The sequence below is a fragment of the Arachis hypogaea genome, chromosome 8 (assembly GCF_003086295.3).
Source record: "Arachis hypogaea cultivar Tifrunner chromosome 8, arahy.Tifrunner.gnm2.J5K5, whole genome shotgun sequence".
NCBI classification, from domain to species: Eukaryota; Viridiplantae; Streptophyta; class Magnoliopsida; order Fabales; family Fabaceae; genus Arachis; species Arachis hypogaea.
In genome coordinates this window covers 13,116,910-13,143,456 of record NC_092043.1, presented here as the reverse complement: position 1 = coordinate 13,143,456, position 26,547 = coordinate 13,116,910, and the positions used below count along the sequence as shown (strand labels likewise).

The 26,547-nt window shown below is 34.7% G+C and overlaps 3 protein-coding genes and 1 non-coding gene across 7 annotated transcripts; 3 read left to right on the top strand and 1 right to left on the bottom strand.

Annotated features, from left to right (window-relative positions):
- Positions 1 to 4,367: 4,367 nt before the first annotated feature.
- On the top strand, positions 4,368 to 10,609 carry LOC112706183 (probable pectin methyltransferase QUA2). Of its 3 annotated transcripts, none has more exons than XM_025757350.3 (9): positions 4,368 to 4,945; positions 5,560 to 6,413; positions 6,499 to 6,631; positions 7,048 to 7,288; positions 8,005 to 8,218; positions 8,333 to 8,508; positions 8,629 to 8,932; positions 9,368 to 9,506; positions 9,898 to 10,609. In XM_025757350.3, the coding sequence occupies exons 2-9, from the start codon at positions 5,707 to 5,709 to the stop codon at positions 10,054 to 10,056; spliced, it is 2,073 nt and encodes a 690-aa protein (XP_025613135.1). In that variant the 5' UTR covers positions 4,368 to 4,945; positions 5,560 to 5,706; the 3' UTR covers positions 10,057 to 10,609. The 3 variants fall into 3 exon arrangements, with proteins under 3 accessions (XP_025613135.1, XP_025613136.1, XP_072056822.1); XM_025757351.3 differs by having other exon boundaries at positions 4,399 to 4,710; XM_072200721.1 differs by having other exon boundaries at positions 4,466 to 5,165.
- A 920-nt stretch (positions 10,610 to 11,529) lies between these two features.
- Positions 11,530 to 11,622, top strand: TRNAY-GUA (transfer RNA tyrosine (anticodon GUA)). The gene is made up of 2 exons: positions 11,530 to 11,566; positions 11,587 to 11,622. It is a non-coding gene; the product is annotated as a tRNA-Tyr (tRNA).
- A 139-nt stretch (positions 11,623 to 11,761) lies between these two features.
- LOC112706182 (protein WHAT'S THIS FACTOR 1 homolog, chloroplastic) lies at positions 11,762 to 14,455 on the top strand. The gene has a single exon (XM_025757349.3). It carries the CDS (start codon positions 12,572 to 12,574, stop codon positions 13,790 to 13,792), a length of 1,221 nt encoding a protein of 406 aa, XP_025613134.1. The 5' UTR covers positions 11,762 to 12,571; the 3' UTR covers positions 13,793 to 14,455.
- Positions 14,456 to 14,824: 369 nt separating this feature from the next.
- On the bottom strand, positions 14,825 to 18,419 carry LOC112706181 (uncharacterized). Of its 2 annotated transcripts, XM_025757348.3 has the most exons (6): positions 18,090 to 18,408; positions 17,413 to 17,707; positions 17,263 to 17,314; positions 15,859 to 17,158; positions 15,609 to 15,755; positions 14,825 to 15,499 (listed from the first exon to the last, which is right to left on the bottom strand). In XM_025757348.3, exons 4-6 carry the CDS (start codon positions 17,000 to 17,002, stop codon positions 15,021 to 15,023), a joined length of 1,770 nt encoding a protein of 589 aa, XP_025613133.1. In that variant the 5' UTR covers positions 17,003 to 17,158; positions 17,263 to 17,314; positions 17,413 to 17,707; positions 18,090 to 18,408; the 3' UTR covers positions 14,825 to 15,020. The 2 variants fall into 2 exon arrangements, with proteins under 2 accessions (XP_025613133.1, XP_025613131.1); XM_025757346.3 differs by having other exon boundaries at positions 17,263 to 17,707; positions 18,090 to 18,419.
- Between the last annotated feature and the right edge of the window lie 8,128 nt (positions 18,420 to 26,547).

Genomic DNA, 26,547 nt, shown 5'->3' with positions numbered 1-26,547 from the left:
TTTTTTATATTAGTTCTATGTAAATCGAAGTTATTAAGTTTGATTTACATTAACTTTATATAAATCAAATTTATTATGTTAAATATATATAAATTGAATTAATTATTTGATTCGATTTACTTGCAGCATAATATCATTTAATATTGTCTAATAAAAAAAGTCATTTTTTATATATAATTATCAATTTTTTCGAATAAATTTCTACGCCACTTTTCTTTAACTTATTATTCTATATTCAAATAACTTATCCTTTATGTAAACTTTAATTTAGATATACCAAATAATTCTCTTACCTAGTATGCCTTAGTTGTGACGCTCAGGTCATCAAAATGAATATGCTAATTATTATGTATTAGTATATATACCGTAATTTGTATGCTTTAAAGTTTGAAAATCTGTCTCGTGAATATATAGTGAAAATTAGGGGTGAGTATGGTTCGGTTTGGCCCGAAAATTCGGTTTGGTTTCGAATATTTTAGGGGTTAATTTGGTATGATTTTATCGGATTTAGAGTTGGGTAAGGGTCTCAAAAATAGACCCGGTCATTATTTCGGATCGGGTCCGGGTCATAGCTCGGGTCACCCAAAATCGGCCTGGTGGTCCGGTCACCATACACAATAAATATTTTGTATTATTAGTGATGGATGATGACTATTATTATGTGGAATTTAAGTATTGTAAACCTTAATATTTTGTATTATTAGTCATTATATATAAGACTATAAGTTAATATTTTATATTTAAAATGTATAAGACTTTAGACTAATGCATAATATTGTGTTATTTGTATTGATTTAAATATTTGATATTATTAGGCAATATTAGTATTGATTATGGGTATGCTTTAATTTTAGAGAAGAGTTGGTTCTTGAAGTGAATTTTATCATGTCAAATAATAGTTGAAGCCTTGAAAATTTGGATATTTTTACATACTAACTTACAAGAAGGTATCAAGGTAATATAATGTTAACAGTCCGGTTTTCATCCGGCATAGTTGTGGCCCGAAAGAATATAAATTTCATCGGGTCTAGAATCGGATTCGAGTCTCACAAATGGACCCGATATATATTTCGAGTCGAATCCAAATCACATTAAATTCGGTTTCACTCGATTCATGCACACCCCTGATAAAAATGATGACATTCTCCTGTTAATCCTCAAAAGTGCAATCATTTCATAGACAACGAGATCTCAATAAAGTGATGAGATGTCAAAGCAACCTAGCAGTGTAGCTACAAAGTGTTTATTTTTCCAACGAAATTAAAACACGTTATTAAACGAAATTATTGGGTCTTAGCCTTTCACAGATAGTGGCTAAACTTTACAGAAATGTTAGAATCTTTATGGTTAAAAAAAATTAGAATTTAATTTTTATTGAACAAAACAATGTTTTAACCTGAGATAAAATAAAAAGAGATATAATTATTTATATATTCTTTTTCACTAATTTAATTTTTTTTTAAATAATATCATGATAAAGTATACATATAAAATTATATATCAATTCATGTAATATTTTATAATAGAATTTGACAACAAATTTCGTAACACAGTATACACTAACATACATATACATATACATATTAGTTGTTAGGATAAAGTATTAAATTGGTTTTGTATTTGGACGTAATTTTATTTTAGTTTTTAAAATTTAAAATAGTTTATTTGAATTTAAAAAAAATTATTTAATTTTAATGTAGTTCTAAAAGTAAAATAATTAATGTAATGTCTTACATAACAGCAATACAAGAATAAGATAGAGGTACAAAATTAATCGTAGATATATTGATATATTTATTTATCATTTTCTTTAGTTATATAAAAAATATTTTATTTAAATTATAAAAAGAAAGATAAATAAATATATTGATGTATCTATAGTTCATTTTATACTTTCAGAACTTGTACTTGTTCTCCAAATTATCAATATTTCGTTATTTATTTAACTTCGATCTTACATTGGGATTACAATTAAACTAAATAAAACTTTTTTAAATTTAAATAAAACATTCTAAACTTTAAAAATAAAAATAAAATTATACTCAAATATAAAAGATCAAATTAATACTTTATTCTAAATATTAACATATAATTAAATTAATATTATTTAAAGATCAAACTCTTTGGGGACCATGGCTACCTTAGCCCACTCCACTGCTTAAATGTAATTAGAAAAATATTTATGAGACGCAACGTGTGACCTCATGCAAGCGTGAGAGCGCCCAAATTGTTTGCATTTAGTGAGTAACGATATTTGAGATGATAAGCGATAACACACTAAGGTGTGGGTCTAAGTGCATTATCTCACATTTTCATGCTCTAAGCCAAATTTCACATCACACATACCACAAAGTTACAAACAATGCGTTGAATCTGATAGTTTTCTCTCTATAGTCATATAATTCTCTCTCCATCATTCTTCACTTAGATCTACCCCTTTCGCAACCCTTTCTCTCTTACAGCTAGAAACCCTCTTTTTTTTTTTTATTATCCATGATAGTTCAGGTTATCTTTTAATTCAACAAGTTAATGATTAATTCATCGCGGATCGAAACTCTATTTAAAAATTTGTCGTTGATCTATAGATTGCTGCATGCATAAAGTGAGTTTCGAATTCCTAACATTTATTTAAATGAACACCACTCGATCAATCTAAGTTGGTTTTTATTATTTATAAAAGCCAAAAAATCCACATTTTCCACTTCGTTCATTTATTGTTTACAAGCCAAGCTGGCTTTATACTTCATTTAGAAGAAACACGCGTAATTACTAAATGGGTCGTAGATTTCATAATTTTTTCTTCAAATTGTGGGGTAGAATATAATAGTAAATTTTTGTTGCTCTGAATGATTAATTGGAGGCGCTTTTTTAGGCAGCTTCCTAAGTTGCTATCTTTCATTTTCTTAGTCCATTTTTCTCTTCTGTTCCGCCACTCGATGCGCGCAGAATTAATTAACGAAAATATTTAATAATAAAAATATTAATAAAAAATTATCAAAATTTATTATTTCTAAATTTATTTAATATATTTTATAATAAATAAATATTAAATAAGATAAATTTAAATTATTTGAGTTAATTATTTTTTATTTAACTAGTATTGTTAATTAATTAAATATTTTTTCTATTGGCTGGCGAATCAATTAAATATATACATATAAAAGAAATACTCTAGTATCGGTGAATATAATAAAACGAAAAAATTCCACTTAGGCATAGGGTTTAGTAATAGTTTTTTGTTTTTTGCTATTAAATTAATTATATTTTAATTTAAAAATATAGAAACAAAAAAATATAGAGATAAATAGGTAAAGACAAATATTTTGTCTTTAATTTCAGAAATAAAAAAATGTATACATAGTTATTTTTGGATAATTTTAATTTATATTTTTGTTTTTGTTTCAATAATTAAATGGATTTTTGTATTTATTATCTTTATATATTCTTTTCTAGAAAACAATACAAATACGGTCTAAAGATACTTATTAAATATATTTGTTAAGTTTACTAGTGATGAAAAGTTTTATTTTTTTAATATATTCTTGAGTTTATGTTTAAGATACTTATTAAAGTTATCCTAGTAGAAAATTATATACATATCTTTTAATAAATGTATTTTAAAAACTTAACTTTAATGTTTCTTAATAAAAGTAATATTATATTAAATATCTTAACCGACACCCTTAACAAATTTTATAATTTTTTCACGTGACAAATACTATAAAAATTTACTAAAATTTTTATTCCTTTTACAAAAGTAGTATTTTCCATTTAGTACCTTAATAAGTTTTCTATACTCTCAAGACACTCCTTAAGTTTATTACTTTAGTATTTTCTAATACTAGATTTAAGTTTACTTTTATTTTGAGTCGCATTAAATAATATATTAGTATTTATAGAATCATAAATCACAAATAGTTATTTAAAATAGTCACCAAAAAAAAAAAATAGTTATTTAAAATTAAAAAAATTCATTAAAAATTTATATGAATAATTTTATTAAGATAATTATACAAATATTAAAATTTTATTAATTTTTATTAAAATAATATTATCTCTTTAAAGTAATAAAATTAATTTTATTTATTTATTAATTTTAATATAAATTTTAATTTTAAATTAATTTATTTTTTAAAAATATGAAAAATTAATACTTTAAAAATACTCTATTTAATAATAAACTATTAAAATTTATTATTTTAATTTTTTTAATATATCTTATAATAAATAAATACTAAATAAAATAAATTTAAATTAATTATTTTTTTAATCTCTCTAATATTACGGTATTAAACTAAACCCGTCAAACAGTAATTAATATCTAAAGGCGCGTCCTATTTAATATTCATTTATTTATTTATTTATTCATAACTCTTACTCTATCTATTTATTTATTTTGCCAAAATATATTATTATTTGGGCTGAGAGCTAAGAGTTATGAATCGCGATCGGATCAGTACAAAACGTGCTTCTTCTTTTCAGTCTATCGTTTTTGTTTCGTAAGCACTGTTTTGTTTTAGTAATAATCCACTAACACACTCAGTGTTAGAATCAGAATTTACACACAAAACAGAAACGAAAGAGATTGAAGCTTGTCGTTTTGATTCGTTTGGGAGCAACCTACAACCCCATCACAATTTCATTCACTATTTTACTTTTTTTTCTCCCTTTCTTCTTCTCTTCTTCCTTTTCTTCCTCAACGAGGATTAGGTACTTGTTGCTGGTTCAAAAGCTCTTTTTTTTTTGGGGGTTTTGTGCTTTGGTGCTTGGTTTCAGTGAGTTTGATCTGGGGTTGTTTCCAGTTGCAGCATTGATATAACTGGGTTTCTTTTACTTTTTTATGTTTTTTCCACTCTGAATTTCAATTGGGATACGTCAAAATCTCATTTTTGGTACCGAAAATGAGGTAGCCCTTTTATAATGGCACTTTCTGCATTTAGTGAAGGTGAATTATTATTTATTATTACTATTGTTATTTTGCTTTTTTGAAAATAAAGGATATATACTCTTTCGGGAAATTACTTTCCATTGTTCAGATTGGCTTCTGGGTTTTAGATTAGGAACCACAATGAAGGTTGCTTTTCCAAAATAGATTTTTTTTTTGGAACAAAAATGAGCTTGTGGTTTTATGAGTAATGGTTATGGAACTAGCTGCAGTGAGTTATGTTAGTTACTCACCAACCTATCTGCTTTTACTACCAACTTTATTTTTTTTTTTCCCAACTTTATTATTCTTTCTAAGTTCAGACTTGTAATTATCACCCAGATTTTAACCCTTTTTTTTGGGTTCTGATTTTTATTTATATAATATTTTGTTAGTACATATTCATTTCAATGTTTGGTCCGTGATGGATCTGGTAGCGGTGAATTAATTAATTAATTAATGGCTAACCTTGTCGCCACTCCAATGCTCTTTTGATTCTCTGAAAATGAAGTTTGTTTTGTTTGCTCACTGAATTTGTTCACTCCAACTTGTTTATAGTTACTTGGTTTGTGCTAACACCATCAACATCAAGCTGACAAGGTACCTATTTTCTTTTCCTTTTCTTTTTATGTTAGGTTTGTATATGCTCAACTGGATGTGGATTCTCCCAATGATTTTGTGTACACAAATCAGAATGATGTTAGAATAGCACCTCTGTGTTGGATTCTGGGCTGTGTTCATCAGGCATTTGCAGTTAACTATCAATTTCTTGTTCAGAGAGAATGTCCAGGCCTCTGTATAGAGGTGTATCAGGGGTTCGGACACCTGAACACAATCATGATTCTTGGGAGTCTCATAACAAAGATAAATTAGATAAGGAAGATTTGGATAAAAAGGGTTCCTCAAATCACAGCTCTTTACCTCTGAAGTCTCCCTTAAAGTTGCTATTTTCAGATAATTCTCATTCTAAATTCGGCACCAATGAGAACGGTTACTCATCCGATCCACTCATTGGAACTGCGAGAAGCCGGCATAAATTGGTTCTGCATTTGTTGAAGTGTAGTTTAGTATTTCTAGTTATTCTTGCACTTGCTGGTTCGTTTTTGTGGACGGTGTCGATTTCGACCACATCAAGAGGTCAAATTTACCATGGTTATAGAAGACTCCAAGAGAAACTTGTGTCAGACCTGTTGGATATTGGGGAACTATCTAGTGCTCCCTCAAAGATGAAAGAGTTGGAATTTTGCTCGCCGGAGCTTGAAAACTATGTTCCTTGCTATAATATTAGTGATAATATGGGTTTGGGTAATTCTGATGGTGATCAGCTTGATCGGCAATGTGGCCCGGAGCTCAGGCAAAATTGTTTGATTCTCTCACCAACAAATTACAAAATTCCTCTTCGGTGGCCTACCGGAAGGGATGTTATATGGGTTGCTAATGTTAAGATCACTGCACAGGAGGTTCTTTCTTCTGGAAGCTTGACCAAGAGGTAAGCGAAATACATCTCTCCTTGAAGCTGTTATACTTTCAGATATCATTTGATGTTAAAAATCATGTATTTTCTTTGGTTACAGGATGATGATGCTCAATGAAGAGCAAATTTCCTTTCGTTCAGCATCTCTTATGTTTGATGGTGTTGAAGATTACTCACATCAAATTGCAGAGATGATTGGACTCAGAAATGAATCTAACTTCATTCAAGCTGGGGTAAATAATTATTTTTTATCTATTGAAAATGGCGTAATTGAGTATGCCTATCCTTATATTTTGCAGTGGCTGTCATCTATTGTTTCACTTAGTTGGTACATGTTAAATATTGAAAATATAACTATGGTAGGTTGTTAAGTGTCTTGGGTGTATGTTCTCGAAAAAATCATCTGCATGCCTGATAACTATAGATACGATACTATGGGCTGTTCTAAGCATGTACCTTATTCTAGAATAGATTTTTCTTAAGTGTCATTGAATCACACTCGATTATTGAACATATGTAGGATTGTACCTTGCATTTGGACAAATTTGTGATCGAATTTTCTGATTGATTATGGTTGTAATAAATAAAAACTAGCTCTCTATTTTTGACAAATATATCCCTTTCCTGAATAACATTCTGTAATTTACAGGTTAGAACCATTCTGGACATTGGCTGTGGCTATGGTAGTTTTGGAGCACACCTCTTTCAAAGTCAGCTCTTAACAATGTGCGTGGCTGACTATGAGCCTTCAGGCAGTCAAGTTCAACTCACACTTGAGAGAGGCCTGCCTGCTATGATTGCTTCTATCACTTCAAAACAATTGCCATTTCCATCTCTTTCGTTTGATATGTTGCATTGTGCTAGATGTGGCATTGATTGGGACCAAAAAGGTATTTTTTGAAAACCAACATTATGCTATTATGTTTTAAGCATTTGTTTGAATGAAGCTTTTATTTTCCGGATTTGTAAGCCCTTCTAAATTAAGATGTTAGATTACAGATATCATTGGCAGTACAGTAAAAATGACAAAACAAGAAATAAAACCCATTATTGCAATAACTATCATCCTGTCTCTTAAAACTTTGGCTTTGTATTTTCATATGCTCTCAGGCATTGAACTTTTAAGTTGGTGTAACTTTTCTTTTGAACTGCAAAATTAAGAAACACTATATGCTTTAAGGAAGAAAGAATATACACAGGGAGTTAACCCAAAGTTAAATATATTAATCTTTTTCCATCTTTGACCACCCTAGTTCAATCAGCTTATTAAGTATGTTGCTGCCAATGTGAAACTAAACATAGTTTAAGCATCTGGTCATATGTAGAGAAATCTTATTATGTTTATTTCCATAATCGGTGATTATCCAACAAAATGAAGTTATCTTTTCATATTCTTCCTCCCCCATAATTGTGGATTTCATTCATCAAGCCTCCTTTATTTGCTTTTACTATCCCCCTTTTTTAACGTGTAGAATCTGGATTCTTTTACTTTTTCTGAGCTTCAAACTGTAGTTTGAGTTTTTCTAGTTCACTAATTTTGTGGCACTTTAAGGTCAATGAATTATTGGATTCTGATGGGTCTTATGAATGTTCATATTGCATTTAGATGGCCTTCTCTTGATTGAAGCTGATAGACTGTTAAAACCGGATGGTTACTTTGTCTGGACATCACCGCTTGTAAACGCCCGAAACAAAGATAATCAAGAAAGGTGGAAGGTTATACATGATTTTACCGAAAATCTTTGCTGGGAAATGCTTTCACAGCAAGATGAAACTGTTGTATGGAAGAAAACCAGTAAAAGAAATTGCTACAGCTCAAGGTAATGCTGCTGTGCCATGCATATATGCATAAGTATTTTACTTCTTAATTTACTTCATAAAAGATTAACAAGTATTCCTGATTCCTAGCATTCCCAATTTGTTCATATTTTCAGAAAGAATGGTTCTCCCCCTCCTTTATGTGGTAGAGGTTATGATGTGGAATCTCCATATTATCGGGACCTGAAAAACTGCATAGCAGGAACACACAGCAGCCGATGGATTTCTATTGATAAGAGGGCAACCTGGCCTTCTCGGGATAACTTGAACAAAGAAGAGCTTGCAATCCATGGTTAATGTTACATTCCTGAACATTTGTGTATAGTGGCATAGCACTCTTAATTATCACAATGTACTGAATGAAATTTCTCACTAGGTTATCTTACTATTGCCCCTATTCACTTGTGTTCAGGTTTGCAATCCGATGAAATTATGGAGGACAATGAAAGCTGGAGAACAACAGTCCAGAACTATTGGTCTCTTTTGTCTCCATTAATATTTTCTGATCATCCTAAGAGGCCTGGGGAAGAGGACCCTCCACCACCTTACAACATGCTAAGAAACATTCTAGACATGAATGCTCATTTTGGTGGTTTTAATTCTGCATTGCTGCGTGCTGGGAAATCTGTGTGGGTCATGAATGTCATACCAATATCTGGGCCAAACTATCTCCCGTTGATTCACGATAGGGGTTATGTTGGTGTCTTGCATGATTGGTATTTTTCTCTGCTTTTTCCTTCTGTTTTTTAATGTCAATGTATTTTCTGATTTTTCTGTGAAAAAAGTATTGATGCTTTGATATACATGCCTATTCAATTTCCCCTTTTCTTTTCGTGGTCACCATAACATTCACACTAAGGTTAAAGTATTCTTAAAGACTTACATAATTGAGATCGACGACATTGGTTAAAACTTAAAAAAATATATGTTAATAAAGGTGTAAAAGCTTAATAGTTAATGGTGCTGTGCAAGTCAAGAATTCTTGGGGGATATAGGCATAAGCATATATAAGTTGTTATATTCAGAAATTCTACTTAATTATTATTGGTGGTAGGCTGGGTGCAAGGATATATTAAATTATCAACCACTATTATGATTTTGTGAATAAGTGTTACTGTTTTCTTACATGTATGATCTTTTGTGGCTCCTAGGTGTGAGGCTTTTCCAACGTACCCTAGAACCTACGATTTGGTGCATGCAGACGGACTTCTATCCCTCGAGACTTCTCAGCAGCGCAGATGCACTATGTTTGATATGTTTATTGAAATTGACAGGATACTTCGCCCTGAGGTATGTAAGCTTAACTCTATGGTCTTAACTCCTTATTAATGGTCCTTTTCCTTCACTTCATTAAGTTATTTATTTATTTTCTATTCAAATTATTTGGTGTTGAGGTATAAATATATAGAACAAGGAGTCATGACTACCATAAAATGAGAGGAATCCACCAATGTCATCCCTAATAAAAGTAGTACAGGGGACAAAAGAGTTCTAAGGGATTTGAAAATTACAAATTCATATTTTACTAGACAACTTTGTCCATTACCATTCCTTTACCTGTATTTTTTGGTATAGAAAGACTTATTTGTTACCCTTTTTGAATGGTGAAGGACAAATTTCTTGTTTTAAAAAACTTGATCAAGCCTTTTGATATGGCATTGACAATGGTCCATGCATGCAGGGATGGGTTATAATTCGCGACACAATTCCTATAGTAGAGTCGGCGAGAGCTCTAATAGCGCGGTTGAAGTGGGATGCACGAGTTGTAGAAATCGAAAGCGACAGCCATCAAAGACTCCTGATCTGCCAGAAACCGTTCTTTAAGAGACAAGCAAATTGATTCATTGAAGAGATGGAAAAACCAGACCCATAATATTCATATAAATTCATTTTCATAATGTTCATTTATATTCATAATGCTCCGCCATACATACAGAAGTGGGGATTGAAAAATTTTGGACAGAAAGAAGCCGGAAAAGACGGTAGAAGACGGAAAATACAGTGGATTCTTGTCAGTGATACTGATACAACCACAACTCCTGTGTAGCCGCAAGGTGTATGCATAGGGCCATGTAATTACCAAAAAGAGGAGCAAGAGCAGATGAGGCAGTATACTTGGTAGATTTTAATTTTTCATTCCATGTCTTATCACAGTTACATAGACACATGAATGTTGTTCATTAAGATTGGGAAAGTTAATTCATAGAATAAGTTTATTTTGTCTGCTTTGGTGTATAAAAGTGCTCAGTGGTTAATTCTCTGTTATTACTATTATAGAATTATTATTTTCCTACTCTCATTTTATAGGTTCTTTCTTCTTCTTGTTGTAATGATAAAATCATATTCTCCATTAGTCCAAGATTTACCCCAACTCCTGGTTGGTTTGTCAGCAATGGTAGATTGGATTAAACAGAAACAAGTTACATGTGAATGAAGAGAGGCACATCAGTGATATTTGACAGGAAAGTAAATTAAAGAAATTAAGCCTTAAAAGAGTTGGTCTAAAATGAAAATCTGCAAATGATAAACGGATTTCAGGTATATATATATATATATATATTGCCCATAATATCCTCCAACACAATAGGTCAATGACTAATTTGCTGCGGATCTGAGATCTATTTAAGGGTTTGTCACTGACCAATGGGTTGCTACATACATAAGGCGGGATTCGAACTCCCGACACTTGCTTAAGCGGACGAGTGAGCTGATTACTCGACCAACCCAAGTTGGTTTGGATTACATGTATATTAGTCTAGTAAGAATCATAGGTCAGTTATCAAGGAAATTGCATGTGATTTTCATAGATTTGATATAGATGGTATGTTTATAACCAGATCAATTGGTAAAGCTTGTTCAAGCATATACTAATTCGGTTTTCTTACATAATTAGTCTTTTGTGATTTTGGTCTTTTTTTTTTCTTTTATCTTCTTTCAGTTGCTGGAAAACTTATATATATGAGTCTGGCAACATTTCATTGTGTTCATGATTTATAGATTGTAATATAAAAAGTAGATTCAACCCATTTTTTAAAATTAGTCAAGTGTTTCATTTTTTACTAATTAAAAATAAGAGGATTATTAAAAGACTAAAATTTTCATTTTTAAATTTCATCAAGTATTAAAAGGATTTCTTTAAGAGAGATGTCATTATTTATAACTCGAACACTGTAGAGAGACTTCATCATATTTCTAGTCACACTTTTATTCCCCCGGTACATAGTTAATGGAGCTAATCAGCTAATTCTAAAACTTTGAAACTTATGTGAATGTTATATGATGAATTAAAATTATAGTGTCTTAATTTTCAATTCCGACCTTAGCTCAGTTGGTAGAGCGGAGGACTGTAGTGGGAATTGAAACCTCAGCCATCCTTAGGTCGCTGGTTCGAATCCGGCAGGTCGGATATTTTTTCACCTCCTTTTGACAAATTTTTAGTAGTAAAAATAAAAGCACTAGTAAAATAAAAAAAAGATCTTTTTTGAGAAGCTGTAATTTATATTTTTTTTAAAAAATCTTTTTTTCTTAAAAAAAAGATGTTTTTCATGTAATAAATAAACAAAAAATACTTTTATATTGTTATATCCAAATATAAAATTACTTTTATTTTTCCATAAGATTTTTTTAAAAAAAATAACTCGAAAAAAGATCTTTTCTTAAAATGCTCACCCAAACATACCCTATATACTCAACTTCGAAAAGAAGTCTCAACTTCAGTAGCAACACAAATATTAACAAAGGAAAAAGAAAAAAAAGAACAACTCATGAAAAAAGAAAAAGTAAAGAAAAGAGCATTACTAGCTTACTGCATGTATAACTATTGTTGTAACCCTAGTAACAGTGCATCTCTTGATTCTCTCTTCCCATGAAAATAGAACAACAGCCGAAGCAGGCCAACAACATCAACGTGACTCCCTCAAAGCCTTAACCTATCTTCTGCTCCAGCAGCAACTTGACTCCCTCGCTCCCTCGTCTTTTGTTTTTACTTGCTCTATCTCTTCTCTTCATCACTGTCAATGTTGTTGTCCTACCTCCTTCCTCTTGCATTTGATTATCAGATCTGTTTCTCAGTGTTTTTTTCTTCTCTGCCATAAACGACTTTTGGGTACCATCTTTTTCCCTTTTTTGGCCATAAATGACGCCGTTTGATCAAAACCTTCCGGATTCCGGTTCGGTCACTGATTTCCGGATTGTTTTACATTTTTTTGGCGGTTTGAACATTAGACGATTTTGTTTATAAACCGAATCGGACTAGACATCGGTTTCCGGTTAAACCGGTTCGACCGTACGGTCCGGTACGATTTTCAGAACATTGCCTGATAACCGTCCATTCATCATCAACCGTGAGAGCTTCAATGGCTTCGCGCTTTTTCTTCCTCCTCCGTACCAACGCCATCAATAAACCCTCCAAAGCCCTAATCCCAACCCTTCCAAACCCTATTTTCTCCATTTTCAGTTCGCAATTGTCCACCTCCTTCCTCGTCACCAAAACCCCAAAGAAGCTCCGAAAGAAGCGCAAGAAAAAGGACAGTCCAAGAACCAAGCGCGTTCAGACCCAACCCAACCTCATTCCTCACCTTGAGCGCATTGTCGAACGCGACGCGCTCTTCAGATTCATCAACAAAACCAAGCAATTCCTCTCCGCGCAACCGGAGCACGTGCTACGCCTCGACGACGCCGGGAAACTCCATCGCGAGCTAGGGTTCCCTCGCGGCCGCAATGTTACGCGCTTCATACTCCGCCACCCGCTTCTCCTCCAGACCTACCGCCACACCGACGGCAAGATGTGGTTAGGGTTCACTGATCTCATGGAAAACCTTCTCATGGAGGAGCAGGCAATCATGGATTCCATGGAGCAAGACCGCGTTGCAAAGGTACGAAAATTGCTCATGATGACGTCACAAAAGCGTGTTCCTTTAAGCAAAATTCACCACTGTAGAACCGTGTTCGGCATACCTGACGATTTCAGGGATCGGGTGAAGAAATACCCGAATTACTTTCGGGTCGTGGATGGTGGTGGCGGAAAGAGGGTCCTTGAGTTGGTTAATTGGGATCCTCTGTTAGCGGTGAGTGCAATTGAGAGGGAATTCGTGGTTGATGAGGATGGTGCTAAGAGGAAGTTTAGGTTTCCGGTGAAGTATGGTAGGGATTTGGGTTTGGAATTGGAGGATACTAGGAAGCTGAACTTGTTGAACACTTTGCCTTTGGTTTCGCCTTATTCGGATGGGTCGAAGTTGGATGTGTGGACCATTGAAGCGGAGAAGTTTAGGGTTGGTGTGGTTCATGAATTTTTGAGCTTGACATTGGAGAAGAAGGCATCAATTCACCACCTTGTGGAGTTCAAGGAAGAGTTTTGTTTGACAAAGCATACTTACCATATGCTGTTGAAGCAGCCAAGGGCATTTTATTTGGCGGGGACTGAGATGAACTGGGTTGTGTTCCTGAAGGATGCTTATGATGAGAGTGGTAATTTGGTTGATAAGGATCCACAGGTGATGTTCAATGAGAAGTTGTTTAAGTACGCTCAGATGCAAGAAATGGAAACTGGTTCTGAGGCTGAGATAGAAATGCAATGATTTACTTGAGGTTTCTGAATGGCGAGTCCGTGTTGGGTTTATTATTGTATTTGCCGGGATTGGAAATGAACCTGAAAAATGAGCTTGCGGATTTATGAGTGAATGTTTATGGAACTAGTTGCAACTGGCAGGTGATTTAACTATAAATTGTAATTTTGTATAACAGCATCGCATTGGAACTTCAATAAATATAAATTGGTTCGGCAAAATGTGGGCATAAATGGTGGTCAAGTTCAACTCACGCTTGAGAAAGGATCTTCCTGCTTGGAAGTTGGAATGATGGGTGCTCTAAGATGAAAGCTCAAAGATTAGAATGAAATGGCTTTCTGATACTATAGATGAACACGATGTTTCCTTGGATAATTCATTCTGTTCTGGTGATTGGCTTGACATGTATTCACTAGTTCCCAGGATGAAAGAAGAGGTTGGGGAGAAATTAAAGTTGATAATGTCTTGTCTTAGATGGTTTGGCTTGCACACATGAACATTACATAGGTGGCAACCATTTTAGTTTGTCGACCACATCCTCTCATCTAACCACACTATAAGATTCTGTCTACTAACGTGTAATATAATATCATGGTTTCATTTGTTTCAAGACTTTCATAATTATTGGCATTACAAAGCTCTCCTCTGATTGGGGAGTAAATACTAATTTTCAAATATCCTTTCTAGTTTCCATCACCATATGCTTTATCTAAATTGTCTTTTCCAACACAGTTTTATGTGAATTTAGGCTAACAGTTAAATATCCGACAAAATAATTATAACTGCTCCTGACTTTGCATAGCTGCTTTTTGCATCGAGTTTGATGTTAACCTTTAAATATATGCCACAAACATTGTGTTATATTCCATTTTTATCTACTAATCATGGACCAAGCTAGATAATGTCTCCTTTTAATTACTAATCACTTGCCTTGGTATTCAGTGTTCATATAACAGATGAAACCTGACCCTAGTGATGATGTTTAGTTGCACGTGAAACACAATGAAGAATGCATTATATCAAGGCTTCTAAATGGAGAGGCTGTTGATACCAAGTACAGTCTCATTTATGGTAGAAACTGAGAATCACACACTCATGATAACATGTTTAAGCAAACACAACCATTACAGGTTGAAGCAGGCCATTACAGAATACAAGCATTTGGAAATACTGATATCCACTTTATTGAGTCTTGAAAACTGAGACAGTGAGACTCGTGAGTTGCTCCTTCTAAAGGCAACTAATGCTTTCTTGTTCGGAGCTTTGGCATGCTCTTACTTTTCTGGACAACACTAGTACTGCTTCTATGCGCATTTGAGGAACTGGGACCTCCATGGTTGCCTCTCTTCGGTGATTTTCGGTTGTAGTTCCGGCTGCTGTCACCAAGTGCAGCTTTGGCAACACTGTCAGTGAGTACTTCTCGTGCCCTCTGAGGCTTGATGGCTTGCTTGTTCAGGTATCCAAGCTTCGGAAGAAGACTGCAAACTGATTTCCGCAACTGCTCGTCACTGATGTTGTTTTGAACTGGATTTCCAAGCAGATTCAAGGCCTGAAGTGAGTTGTAGTTAGCTACAAGTTCCCCTAATGCTTTTGTTGTTGTGATCTTGTTGAAGCTCAAATCCAGAACTGTTAGCTTCAGTAATCTGTGTAGTCCCTGAACATCACTTATCTTATTCCCAGCAAGATATAGCTCTTTGATAAGTGTGCAATTTGATAAACCTGACAAAGACACATTGCAGAGTTTTATTTTAGACAATACTTGACGAAGACTATGAAATCTGAGATGTGAAAAATTACCATTGAGCATCAACTTAATACAAAAACTAACCTTGTCCAATTCTTGAGATGCGATTGTAACTCAAGTCAAGTACTCGTAACCGGGTTAAATCTCTAAGCCCCTCAATGGTGCTGATCTTATTTCTTGACAAATTAAGTGTATGAATACCCTTTGGGAGAAGTCCAGGCACAATTTGAACTGCAAATAAATTGAAGAGAAGAGACAATCAGTGGAGCCAGTTATATAGTTATCAGTAAATGGTTTCATAGTAGAGGCTACTTTCTTCAATCTAAGTGTATACCTATGAAATTGTTGGACAAATTGACAGAGCGGAGGCTGGAGAAGTGTGAAATACCAGGAATCGCTTTTATACCAACACCAGATATATGAGCCACAGTTGAGGCTGGATTTAGGGATTGGACCAAACTATTGGCATGCAGAATCTCCTTTGAAAGATTTGCATCTGTATGGTGACTTAACTGAGATACGGTTCTTGACATTGATCTACCAGCATTAGGAGAAGGTGGGAACTCAATGTTTCCCACATTGTCATTATCAAAATTATCCTCTGGAGGCACCTGCTGAATTTCAAGATCATGCACCCACTCCTCCACTCTATTGAAGGATGATGATCCTCCTGAGAAGGCTACCCATTGATTCTGTGGCCAAAAACCGAAACTCTCCTCCTGGAATCTGCTCCTCCTTTGGTGATCAATGTTTTTATCACTATAGCTTTTGCGAAAGTATTCACCATTTGATGACCTTGGTGAGGGTGATTCCACATTTCTTGGTGATTGCTTGTGCTTCGGTTCAAGGGTGTCGGAAGAGTACCCGTATGGATTGTGCGTTGCAGCCACACCAGGATTCACCTGTGTTGATTTGCTTGGAATAGGTCTATGTATGTTCCTATGGCTCCAGAGGAACATCTTCCACCAGAGTCTCTTGCTTCCGGAAGGAAGAACTTGGCTTGAGGAATGCCTTCTCAACATAACTCTATCAGCACTGCAGTGAGTCATCACAGACCTGGGGCTTTCAAGATTAGCAGCCACTTTACCTGCTGTAAGTTCCTGTAAATTCTCGAAAGATTGCGACTTTGAATCTGGGAATTGATGAATTGTATTACCAAGAACATCCCTTCTTTCCAGGTTTGAGCATGATCGAGTGAGCTTGGGAGAATCCCAGAAGTCTTCCCTCCCAATAATCCCAGGATCACTGACATGCCCACTTTGCACTAGTTCGCCGCTCTTTTCGCTGTATTTCGTCTCTTTATCCGTTGCTGGACTTCGATCAGACCTTACTTCCCTTGACACAGCAGCTTCATGAGCTTGGAGATCAATATCAGATAGATCCCTTTTGAGGGAATGCGAATCTTCGCGCTCGTCTTCCCCTTCATAAGCTTCCTCAGTCTCAGTCTTTAGAGGACTCTCAAGATTCATGACCCTCATGTTGCACCTTGAATTCTTCGGGATATCACAAGGAACTACAACTTCTCCGGTGAGTGGCTTCACATCGCAAGCTGGTGAACCCGAGGACGTCTTAGCCTCTTCTACTTTAACAAGTAGAGTGTTAACGTGTCCTTTCTTTGAAGACCGTTCAGCACCCTGAAAATCAAGCAAAACAAAAAGACACAAGCAAGGTAAATTCACATGGTTTACAAGAACCTTAGCAGAAGCAAAACTAGACACACTATGCAACTAGTTCTTACCTTGTCTTTCTTCTTCTTCTTCCCAACCAAAACATCAACAACATCGACACACCTACACATGGCCATGTTAATTATTTAGATGAAGCTTCAAGCTTGTTAATATTGCTGTTATTTGATCTTGTTTTACGCTTCAAAATCCTTTGCACGTACACAAATTCTATTGCAGCTCACATCTCTGCCCTATTGAAAAGCTAAACAATTATAGAGAACGCTTAATTCTATGTAAGATCACATCGAAGAAGAAGGATTGTAGCAGTGATTAGCCATAATCAGTGGGGAGACGCAGGAGCAGAGACAGAAGTGTGTCGAAACAGAAACAAAACCAAGAACAAGAAAACCAAGGGCCAAGTCCTGCTACGATTGGCGACGATGATATAGCTGAAGAGTTGGCCAGAGTTGAATATGGTTCGCCCCTTCAAAACCAAAGCTCCAAGAATATTTGTCCCTGGAAATAGACACCTTACCCAGTTAAAGACCAAACACTTGGATAAATAAAATATATGCGAAACATTGGTTTAGAAAATTCCGCAACCCAGCATCGAATACCAAAAGGAAACAAAACTTGCGGTGAAGGAATAAATTCTCTTTTGGAATTTTATATTTTATATACATCTAGATATTTCTAAAAGTTCACATAATTCACATACACTGCATCGATCAAATAGGCTTTGAAATTCTCTTGCATAGTCATGAGGGAAGAAAATAAATAAATAAACAAGAAGAACGTCAGGCACAATGGTTATAAGTTATAAGAGTCAAAAGAGAAAGACAAGAAAGAACAAAACTATAAGCATGAAGAGGGGGACATTTTGGTAAAAAGAGCAAACCTGATGGAGCGTAATTTCGCCAGGTTTACAGAGTAAGTGAAACACACAGAAGTGGGGATTGATTCTGAATCCTCGAAGGAAGATTAAGATAATAATTGTGTCGTGGCTTTATGAGGAAGAACGTGAAACAGTCTTGGGGTAGGTTGAAGTTTTTGAGGTTGTGTGTTGGCGATGATGGTGGAATATAATTGGAGTGTGGTTAGTAGAAATTGTTGTGATTGTGAAAGAGACCATGAAAGACGTACGCGCAAGCAACACGACGTGTTCGGTTATGAGTTTAGTAGTTACTGGTTAGTAGCATGCTATTATGCTAATTGCTAATTGCTAATTGCTAAGTATTTGTATTTATATTACTATATTAGTGTAGCTGGTTGTGCCATGTGATGCTCTCTGAAGCTTGTGATTCAGGTGTGGCCCCTGCATGTTGCTCTGTCACTCAATAATTTAGCCAATCACAATCACGACTAGATGGTTTTCTTTTTTTGGTTTTTTTAGGGGAGAGCCGACCCCACTTAGTGGGACAAGGCTTTGTTGTTGTTGTTTTGTTGTTGTTTTTTTAGGGGAGGCGGGCTGTTGGTTTGGGGAGATCATTAAATTGTTTCTTATTATGAAAGACCTCATTTCTTTTTCTTCCTTTTTTTGGTTATCATAAAAGTTCTCTAAATCAAATATGTAATAATTAAAATTAGTAACCAAATTAATACCAAAAAAATTAATAATCAAATTAATTCTCAACAATTTTTAAATTAAATACTTTAGATTCTAATAAATTTTTATTTTTTTATAAGTTTTTGATAATACTCTTACCAGACATTAATTATTTCATCGTTATGAAAAAGACTAATTTATTTTATAAAAATAAATTTTAAAACCTAATTGTTTTATAATAATTATCTTTAGGAATTTGTTTATCAAACAGGCATACAAAAAACTTTATTGAAAGCAATAAAATAATCAATATGTCTAGCGAAAATAATTTTTAAAGATCTTTAATTAATAAAAATTTAATGAAGATCAAAGTGTGATTCAAATATCATTTCTCTTTATTTAAAATCATCACTTAGATCATGTGAATTTGGACTATGGAAGTTGAAGCTCCTAGAATTTTTTTTTTTACTTTCATGGTATTTCTAATATAGTAGGTAAACGATTAGTTCGTTGCGGATTTGAGTTCTATTCTGAGACAATACTTGAAACCAAGGTGATATAGGCTTAGACGTAAGGTCCAGACTATTTTGGGTGTAAATTATGACTTGTTCACTGGTGTGACGAATCGGTCCGACGTCTTCGTTAGAATGATGATGGGAGATACCTGTAAGGGACTTTAATATTTAAGTTAGCAAGAATTTGAGACAAGTTTAAGTGAACTGAAATTGAGAAATACCTAAATTTGATGGAGTATTTATAGAAGGAGGTGATGATTTGGCCATCACTTTGAAGTTTCTCCACTAGCCATAATTGGTGGTTTTTTCCTTAGTATTTTGGAAGTTATCCTACATTAAGATAATGGTCAAATTGTTAACGAAATTTGAGGTAGTGGATGGCAAGCCCATACTTGCCATGCAAATTGAGTCAAACACGAGTCGTGATACTCGTGCCCCAAGTAGGTCGGGTGATTCCACCCATATAGTTTTGGGATAGATCTATTTGGATCTAGACAACCTTGAGGCCCATTGAGGGTGGGCCAGCCTTCTTGGATTATGGCTTAGATTATTGGGCTATTATATGAACAATGATCATGCTCATGGCCAAGTTTAGTGAACTTGGGCCTCGAGCAAAGGATTTTGCCAGGCTATAGCTTGTAGCCTTCACTTTTCTGGAGAAGATGCATAGAATAGAATTCTTTTATGTTGAAGAGGTCGGTACTTTCGATATCATTCAAGAGAATATAGTCGGTCAACTCGATGTGATTTTTAAACTATCGCTTTGTTTTTCTATAACTATTCGCACGTCTTTTCATTTTTTTATAACTGTTCACTACAAATAAAACATGATAAAATTACCTTTTTTTCCTTGCTTACATATATATTTGACTTTTTCTCTTCTCTTTCCAACTTATTTTTTTTTGTTACGAAAAAATTCTCCTCTTCCTAATAAAGAAAAAGCTCTTATTCTTTATCACATTGTGCCAATCACACCATGTCATTTTCGTCTCAAAATATCTTCTTTCGTTACCTTCATTGGTGCTTCTGAAGTTTTCCAGGCGTACTCATTGTTTCTTTGCTATTTTTGTTTTAAGGTTGGTTGTTTCTTCTTTCTTTTCTTTTTCTGAACATTCATTTGTTCTTGGTTTTATGATTTTCTTACATGCTAATAATAGTTGCAAACTGTTACTTTGAAAGATTATTTTTTGGTTTGTTTTCGATAACTGAGAGATGCTCTTGAGAGGGTTATTTTCCAAGAAAATTTATTGTTGATAATTTAATTTTTGAGGAATGATATTTTTGCTTGAATCTTGGTTATTATGTGTCTTGGATGTTTCTTACCCTTGAGTGCTGGTGTTATTACTTCTAATGAGAGTGCTACTAGTAATTTTGTGTTTCTGACTACTTTCTTGGCCTCTGCTATCATAAAAAATAGTGAAGATTGTTTGATTCTTTTGATGGAGATAATACCAATTTGTTTTATGTTGTGGCCGACTTTTTTTACTTCACACGTGTAGTTATTTTTCTTTTATAGGTATACTGATTTCTATATCTCCTTCTGTAGTAAATATAATGCCTTATAAAATTTTTTAAGGATTTAGACTGGGTAAATAGTATTGTGTTAGGAGTTGTTTCTGTGATAGATAGAAAAACTTTAGGAAAATTATGTTTCAGTTGCCCTTGATCTTGAGGAGAGAATTTGTTATTCTCAACTTAGCAAATCGGACCCACATTTTATTTTTATGTATGAGTGCATTTTTCTCAAACTTGGTATAAAAATTCTATTTACCGACTTCGAGCAAGACATTTTTTTGACTTGCTGAGTTACTCCTACCCAACTTTACCCGAATTCTTAAGGTTTTATGAAGATTTATCATATTTTTAATCATACACTTGATCTCCCCGTTTTTCTTAGGATTTTTTTCTATTTCTTTCATTTGACAAAATCTTTAAGCTCTAAAAATAATAGTAAGCTTCTTTCAAAGCAATTTAGGATAGAAAGGTGTTTTCTATTTTTGAAGAATCTTTTCACGACTTCGAAAACTATTACTTTAAGATTCAGGCTAGAGATGATTATCGACCTTTTTACTTTAATGAGAAATTCAAGTATATATTTTGTTTGTATTGGGAGGAAGAATCAATAATTATAAAGTATAATTTTGAGGATCTTCATGAGGAGGAGCAAATGATCGCGACTCTCTTTCAAGAATTCTAGGGTTGAGCTCCTAATCTCAATATCGAGAAATTTCTTATAGCCAAGATGAGTTATTTCAAACTGAGTAGGTAGATGGATTTATTTCTTATAATAGATAATATATGTCTGTATATAAGTCTCTTGCTAATATCTTTCTTCCTTCATAGAGGGGATGGTGAACAACTTAGACACATACAAGAAGTTCAAATTGGCCAAGAAGAATATAGATGCATGTCAAGCCAAGAAGCTTAAGGCAGTTAAATCGGGGGCAACTCGACTTTATCGTCAAATTCGAGTCCGATTTCTTCTTAGACGGCGACACCTCTTCCATCTCATCCTCAATCTCAACTGCAGATTTTTCCTCAAGTTCCTCATATCCCTAAATTCTTTGAGCCCTCAAAAGACTCAGAATCTGGGGCTTCTCGCAAGCACAAAACCCTTTACAATAGGTACGGCAGTGTGTTCAACCCTAGTTTTGATGCGATGGGTTTTAGCGAATATTACATCATGTCGAACAGTCAAATATCCTTGAATGATGCAAACCTGGAGAAGAAATTGGAGATTTTGGTGAAGGGAGGAATCTGAACTGCTAGGGTCTGTATTGCTATTATAAAAAAAGCTTTGACAAACTCCCCTTGGCTCTCTCCAGGTCTAGGTGGAGGAGCTCCGTGCTAGAGTCGTTGGGTTTGAAAAAGAAAAGACCAAGTGGGAGGCTGAGAAGAAAGTTGGCATGGACACAAGTAGGACATTTCTGAACATAATTGGTGGCATCTTTTTGTAAGTAGGCTAGTATAACCCAACTCGGATTATTTTTTTGGCTAATGGCCGAGCTCTGAAATGAATTCTGCAGATTCCTACATGGACTTCTTCCAATACTTCTTTAGCTTTGGATGTCAGGATGCACTTGAGCAGTGGTGTGAAAATTCTTGCATGGATTTCTTCTAATACTCCATTATCCATTGCAACATTGGACCCGCTTTGTCATTTTTTTATAAGCTATTCTTCAAGATTGGTTAGTTCGAACTCTGACCATATGGGCTTGAAAGTAGGAATGCAACCTTTTGGATGCCAATACAAATGCATAGACTACCTTTTCAATCTTCTAGTAATTGAGTTTAGCTTATTGTAGTGCTTTACTTATGACGTATATAGGTTGTTGCTTTCATTTTTCTTATTGGACAAGAGCTGTTGCCACAGCCTTCATAGCTACTTCTAGGTAGCTTATAAGCTCATCCCTGAGTTTTGGCTTTGTTAAACTTAAAGGTTGAGCTAGGTATTCTTTGAATTATTGGAATGTATTTTTGCACTCATCGGTCCATTTGAAGTCGACGCTTTTCTTTAACATGGAGAACAAGAGCAAGGACTTGAGAGTTGTTCCTGCAATAAATCAGAAAAGACCCGTCAATCTCCCATTCAATTACTATACCTCTTTGAGATAATTCGGACTCGACATGTTTAAGATGGCAGAACATTTGTTCAAGTTAGCTTCTATGCCTCTTTGGGTGAGCATAAACCCTAGAAACTTTTTTGTTCCTATTGCAAACGCACATTTGGCAAGGTTGAACCTTATGTTATACTTTCTGATCATACCAAATATCTTCTGTAGGTCGGGCACTAAAGTTGCCTCCTCCCTACTTTTAACAAGCGTGTCATCTACATATACTTCCATCAGGGACTCGAGATGTTCATGGAATACTTTGTTCATTAGCATTTGGTATGTAATCCCTGTATTTTTTAATCCAAATAACATTACTATATAGCAATAATTTGCCTTTGAGATGATGAATGAGGTCTTTTTCTAGTCTGGACATGCATGGGTATTTGGTTGTACCCCAAGTAAGCATCCATGAATGATAAAAATCTGTATCCTGATGTTACATTTACCAGAGCGTCAATGTTAGGTAGAGATAGGGGTCATTAGGACATGCTTTGTTTAGGTTGATGTAATCAACACACATACTTTATTTTCCGTTTTGTTTCTTGACCAAGAGTAAATTAGCCAACCAAAGCGGGTATTCCACTTCCCTAATGAACCCGGCTTCCAAGAGTGCATCCACTTGTTCTTCTATTACACGGGCTCTCTCCTCACCGAACTTTTTTTTTTGTTGAATTGGCTTTGAGCCAGGATATATCAACAGCTTATGTGACATTAACTCGGGTGAGATGCCTAGCATGTCAGACACTTTTCATGCAAACAAATATGAGTTCTCTTGCAAGAGTTGAATCAACTCCTGCTTGAGTTTTTGACAGAGTTCTAATCCTACACTTAAAGTCTGCTAAGATCTCTTTCCAATTTAAACTTCTTCTAACTTTCCTTCCAGATGAGGTCGAAGAGAATTCCGTTCCCTTGGACTGCTGATTTTTAGCACAGAAATAAGTTCTCCTGTTTTTGTCCCTTTGAGGCTTAAACTTTTGTTGTATCATCGTCTTCCAAGGACTTGGTCTCTGTGAACTGTTGCAATTCCTTCCTTTGTTGGGAACTTCATGCATAAATATGGTGTAGAGACCATCGCTGCTAACCGCTTCAATGTACCTCTTTTAATGAGTGCAATATAAGCTGAAGGGATATGACCACTATGTAGTCGATCTTTATGGTGCTACTTCTTAGACTCTTTCCAAAGTTCATATATAAATTGATGAAACCGAGAGGGTGGATGGATGTTTTCCTAACCTAAACAAAGTGTTCGGGTATGCCCTTAGATATTTTGCATCCAGTTTGAGCTTGTCGAATGTCTCCTTGAAAAGAATATTGGTTGAGCTTTCTTGGTCAACTAAAGTTCTGTGCAAGTTAGTATTGCTAAAATCGTCGTGTTTACTACTGGGTCATCATGTCTGGTAACACATTTCGAGCATTCTCTTTTGTAAAGGTGGTCTTGGGTAGATGACGGTCTTGTTTTTCGGCTCCCACCTGATATACCTCTTTTAGGTGCCATTTTTGGGAGATTTTTGAAATTCTGCCTGCGAATCCTCCTGCGATCATATGGATATGACACTTTGGAGTTCTCTTAGGTTCATTAGTCCCCTCTCTTTCTTTCCTCTTGTGGTCTTCTCTGGATGCCCTGTATTTCCTATCCGACTTGTCGATCACCAGATATTTATCGAGCTTGCCTTCTCGTGCAAGCTTTTAAATAATATTTTTGAGGTCGTAGCAATCATTGGTGGGGTGGCCATAGATGACCTGTTTTCTCCTTTATTGCTTTAGATAGGTTGTGGAAGTGGTAACTTTTCAACTTGACAAATACCTCTAAAAGCTTCAACTAGGAATACTCTTAAGGGACTCTAGGAGTGATACCTCTTTGTTAGACCAATATAGTCTTCATTCTTTCTTTGTTCCTCCTTTTTGCCATTCTATCCGCTTTGGTGAGACTTTTTGAGCTACGCAGATTTTTCCATGCTTATGTATTATTTTTGGTTTTTTCTGGACCTCGTAGAGAGAGCTCGGGTGTCTCTTTGAAATTGACGTGAGAATGGTCTGTAATTTGAGGTCATTCACTACTCCCCTTATGATCGCCTCTATTGGTAGGATTTAGATTTTTAAGCAGGCTTTATTGAATCTTTTCATATATACTCTAAGAAATTCTCCTTATTCTTGTCCCTTTAGATGAAATAATGGATGAGAAAATTCTTTTCCAAATCATCAAAACATGTCATCAACCTTGGGGGTAGGTTGTCAAACCACTTTATTGCCGCTTTAGTCAGTGTGGTTGAAAATGCTTTATGTCGAATTACATCAAAAGCATCTGCTAGATACATATGACTCTTGAAGTTGCTAAAGTGATGTCATGGGTCGGTGGAACCATCGTAGATATCTATGTTTAGGCTCTTAAAATTTTTGAAAACTTTAGCTCGCATAATATCTTTCGAGTAGGAATCACTTCCTGAAGGAGTTGTGTCCTTTTCTTCTCAATTTTTTCTGTTCTTGAAGTCAGTCTCCAACTTCTTCAATTTGTCTTCCAACTCTTTGCGGTTGTATAATTTTCTCCGCAACGGTTGCTCAGACTCTCTTTGTTTTTCCAACTCAATTTTTAGTTGTTCGAGTCGTCCTTGGTGACCATGGACGAGCCCATGATATTTGTTGCGTTTCTAGTTCCTGATCCTTCTGGGATGTGAACTTGGGAGCTCATTCTTCATCTTCTTTGCTCTCCTTTGTTTCTTTCAGAATGCTAAAATATAGAGAGTGCTCGATCATTATTACGATGATCTCCACTTTGTGATCCTGAGTCAAATGCAGTACGTCCATATTTAAGATGTGCGTCCACTATGGTTGAAAGTTAATCTCCGAATCTCCAACAATGACGCCAATGTTTCAAGACAATACTTAAAATCATGGTGATATAGACCTAAATGTAAAATTCAGACTCTTGAGTATAAATTCTGACTTGTTCACTGGTATTAACAAGTCAATAGTGGATGGTATCTACAAGGGATTCTAATACTTAAGTTAGTAAAAATTTAAAATAAGTTTAAATGAATTGGGACTCAGTTAATTAAGTTTAATCCAATTTTATCCAAATCCTCTCTTTTCCAAAGCTTAATTTATTCTAAGCCCCGCCTTTTCAAACCTTAATCTATCCCAAACATAACCCTCTTCTATGTCATTTCCCCCACTGTCGCCTTCCTTTCCTCCTAATTGAAGAGTGTATAATTATGTGATTAGCCATTTAGGTCATCAAGAGAGGTAAAGGTTGACGAAAAAAAAAATGAATAAGAGATTATTAGACGTACAATCCAAGGACACGACACAAAGGTGGGGCTGTGGGCGGTGTGAATATCATCAGCAGGTGATGGCCACTTCAATACGGTATAGAGATAAAGAAGTATTGATTTGCACGAGACAACCTTAATCCTTATTACAAGATAAGGTAGATTCAATGCTTCATTTGTTGTTTGTTGATAATAACAAACGTCAAAAAAAAAAAAATCTCTTGTTAATTCATAAACCAAGAACTTGTGACTGGTGTATGACACTTTCACAATTTTACGTTTGAGCGTCTCTAAAACAGATCATGAGTTTGGGACTGAGTTAGGGACTACATCACTGCACCATATGCATAATATTTTACTAGCTTAGTGTATTACATAACTCACTAATAGATGATATTATTATTATTATTAAAGT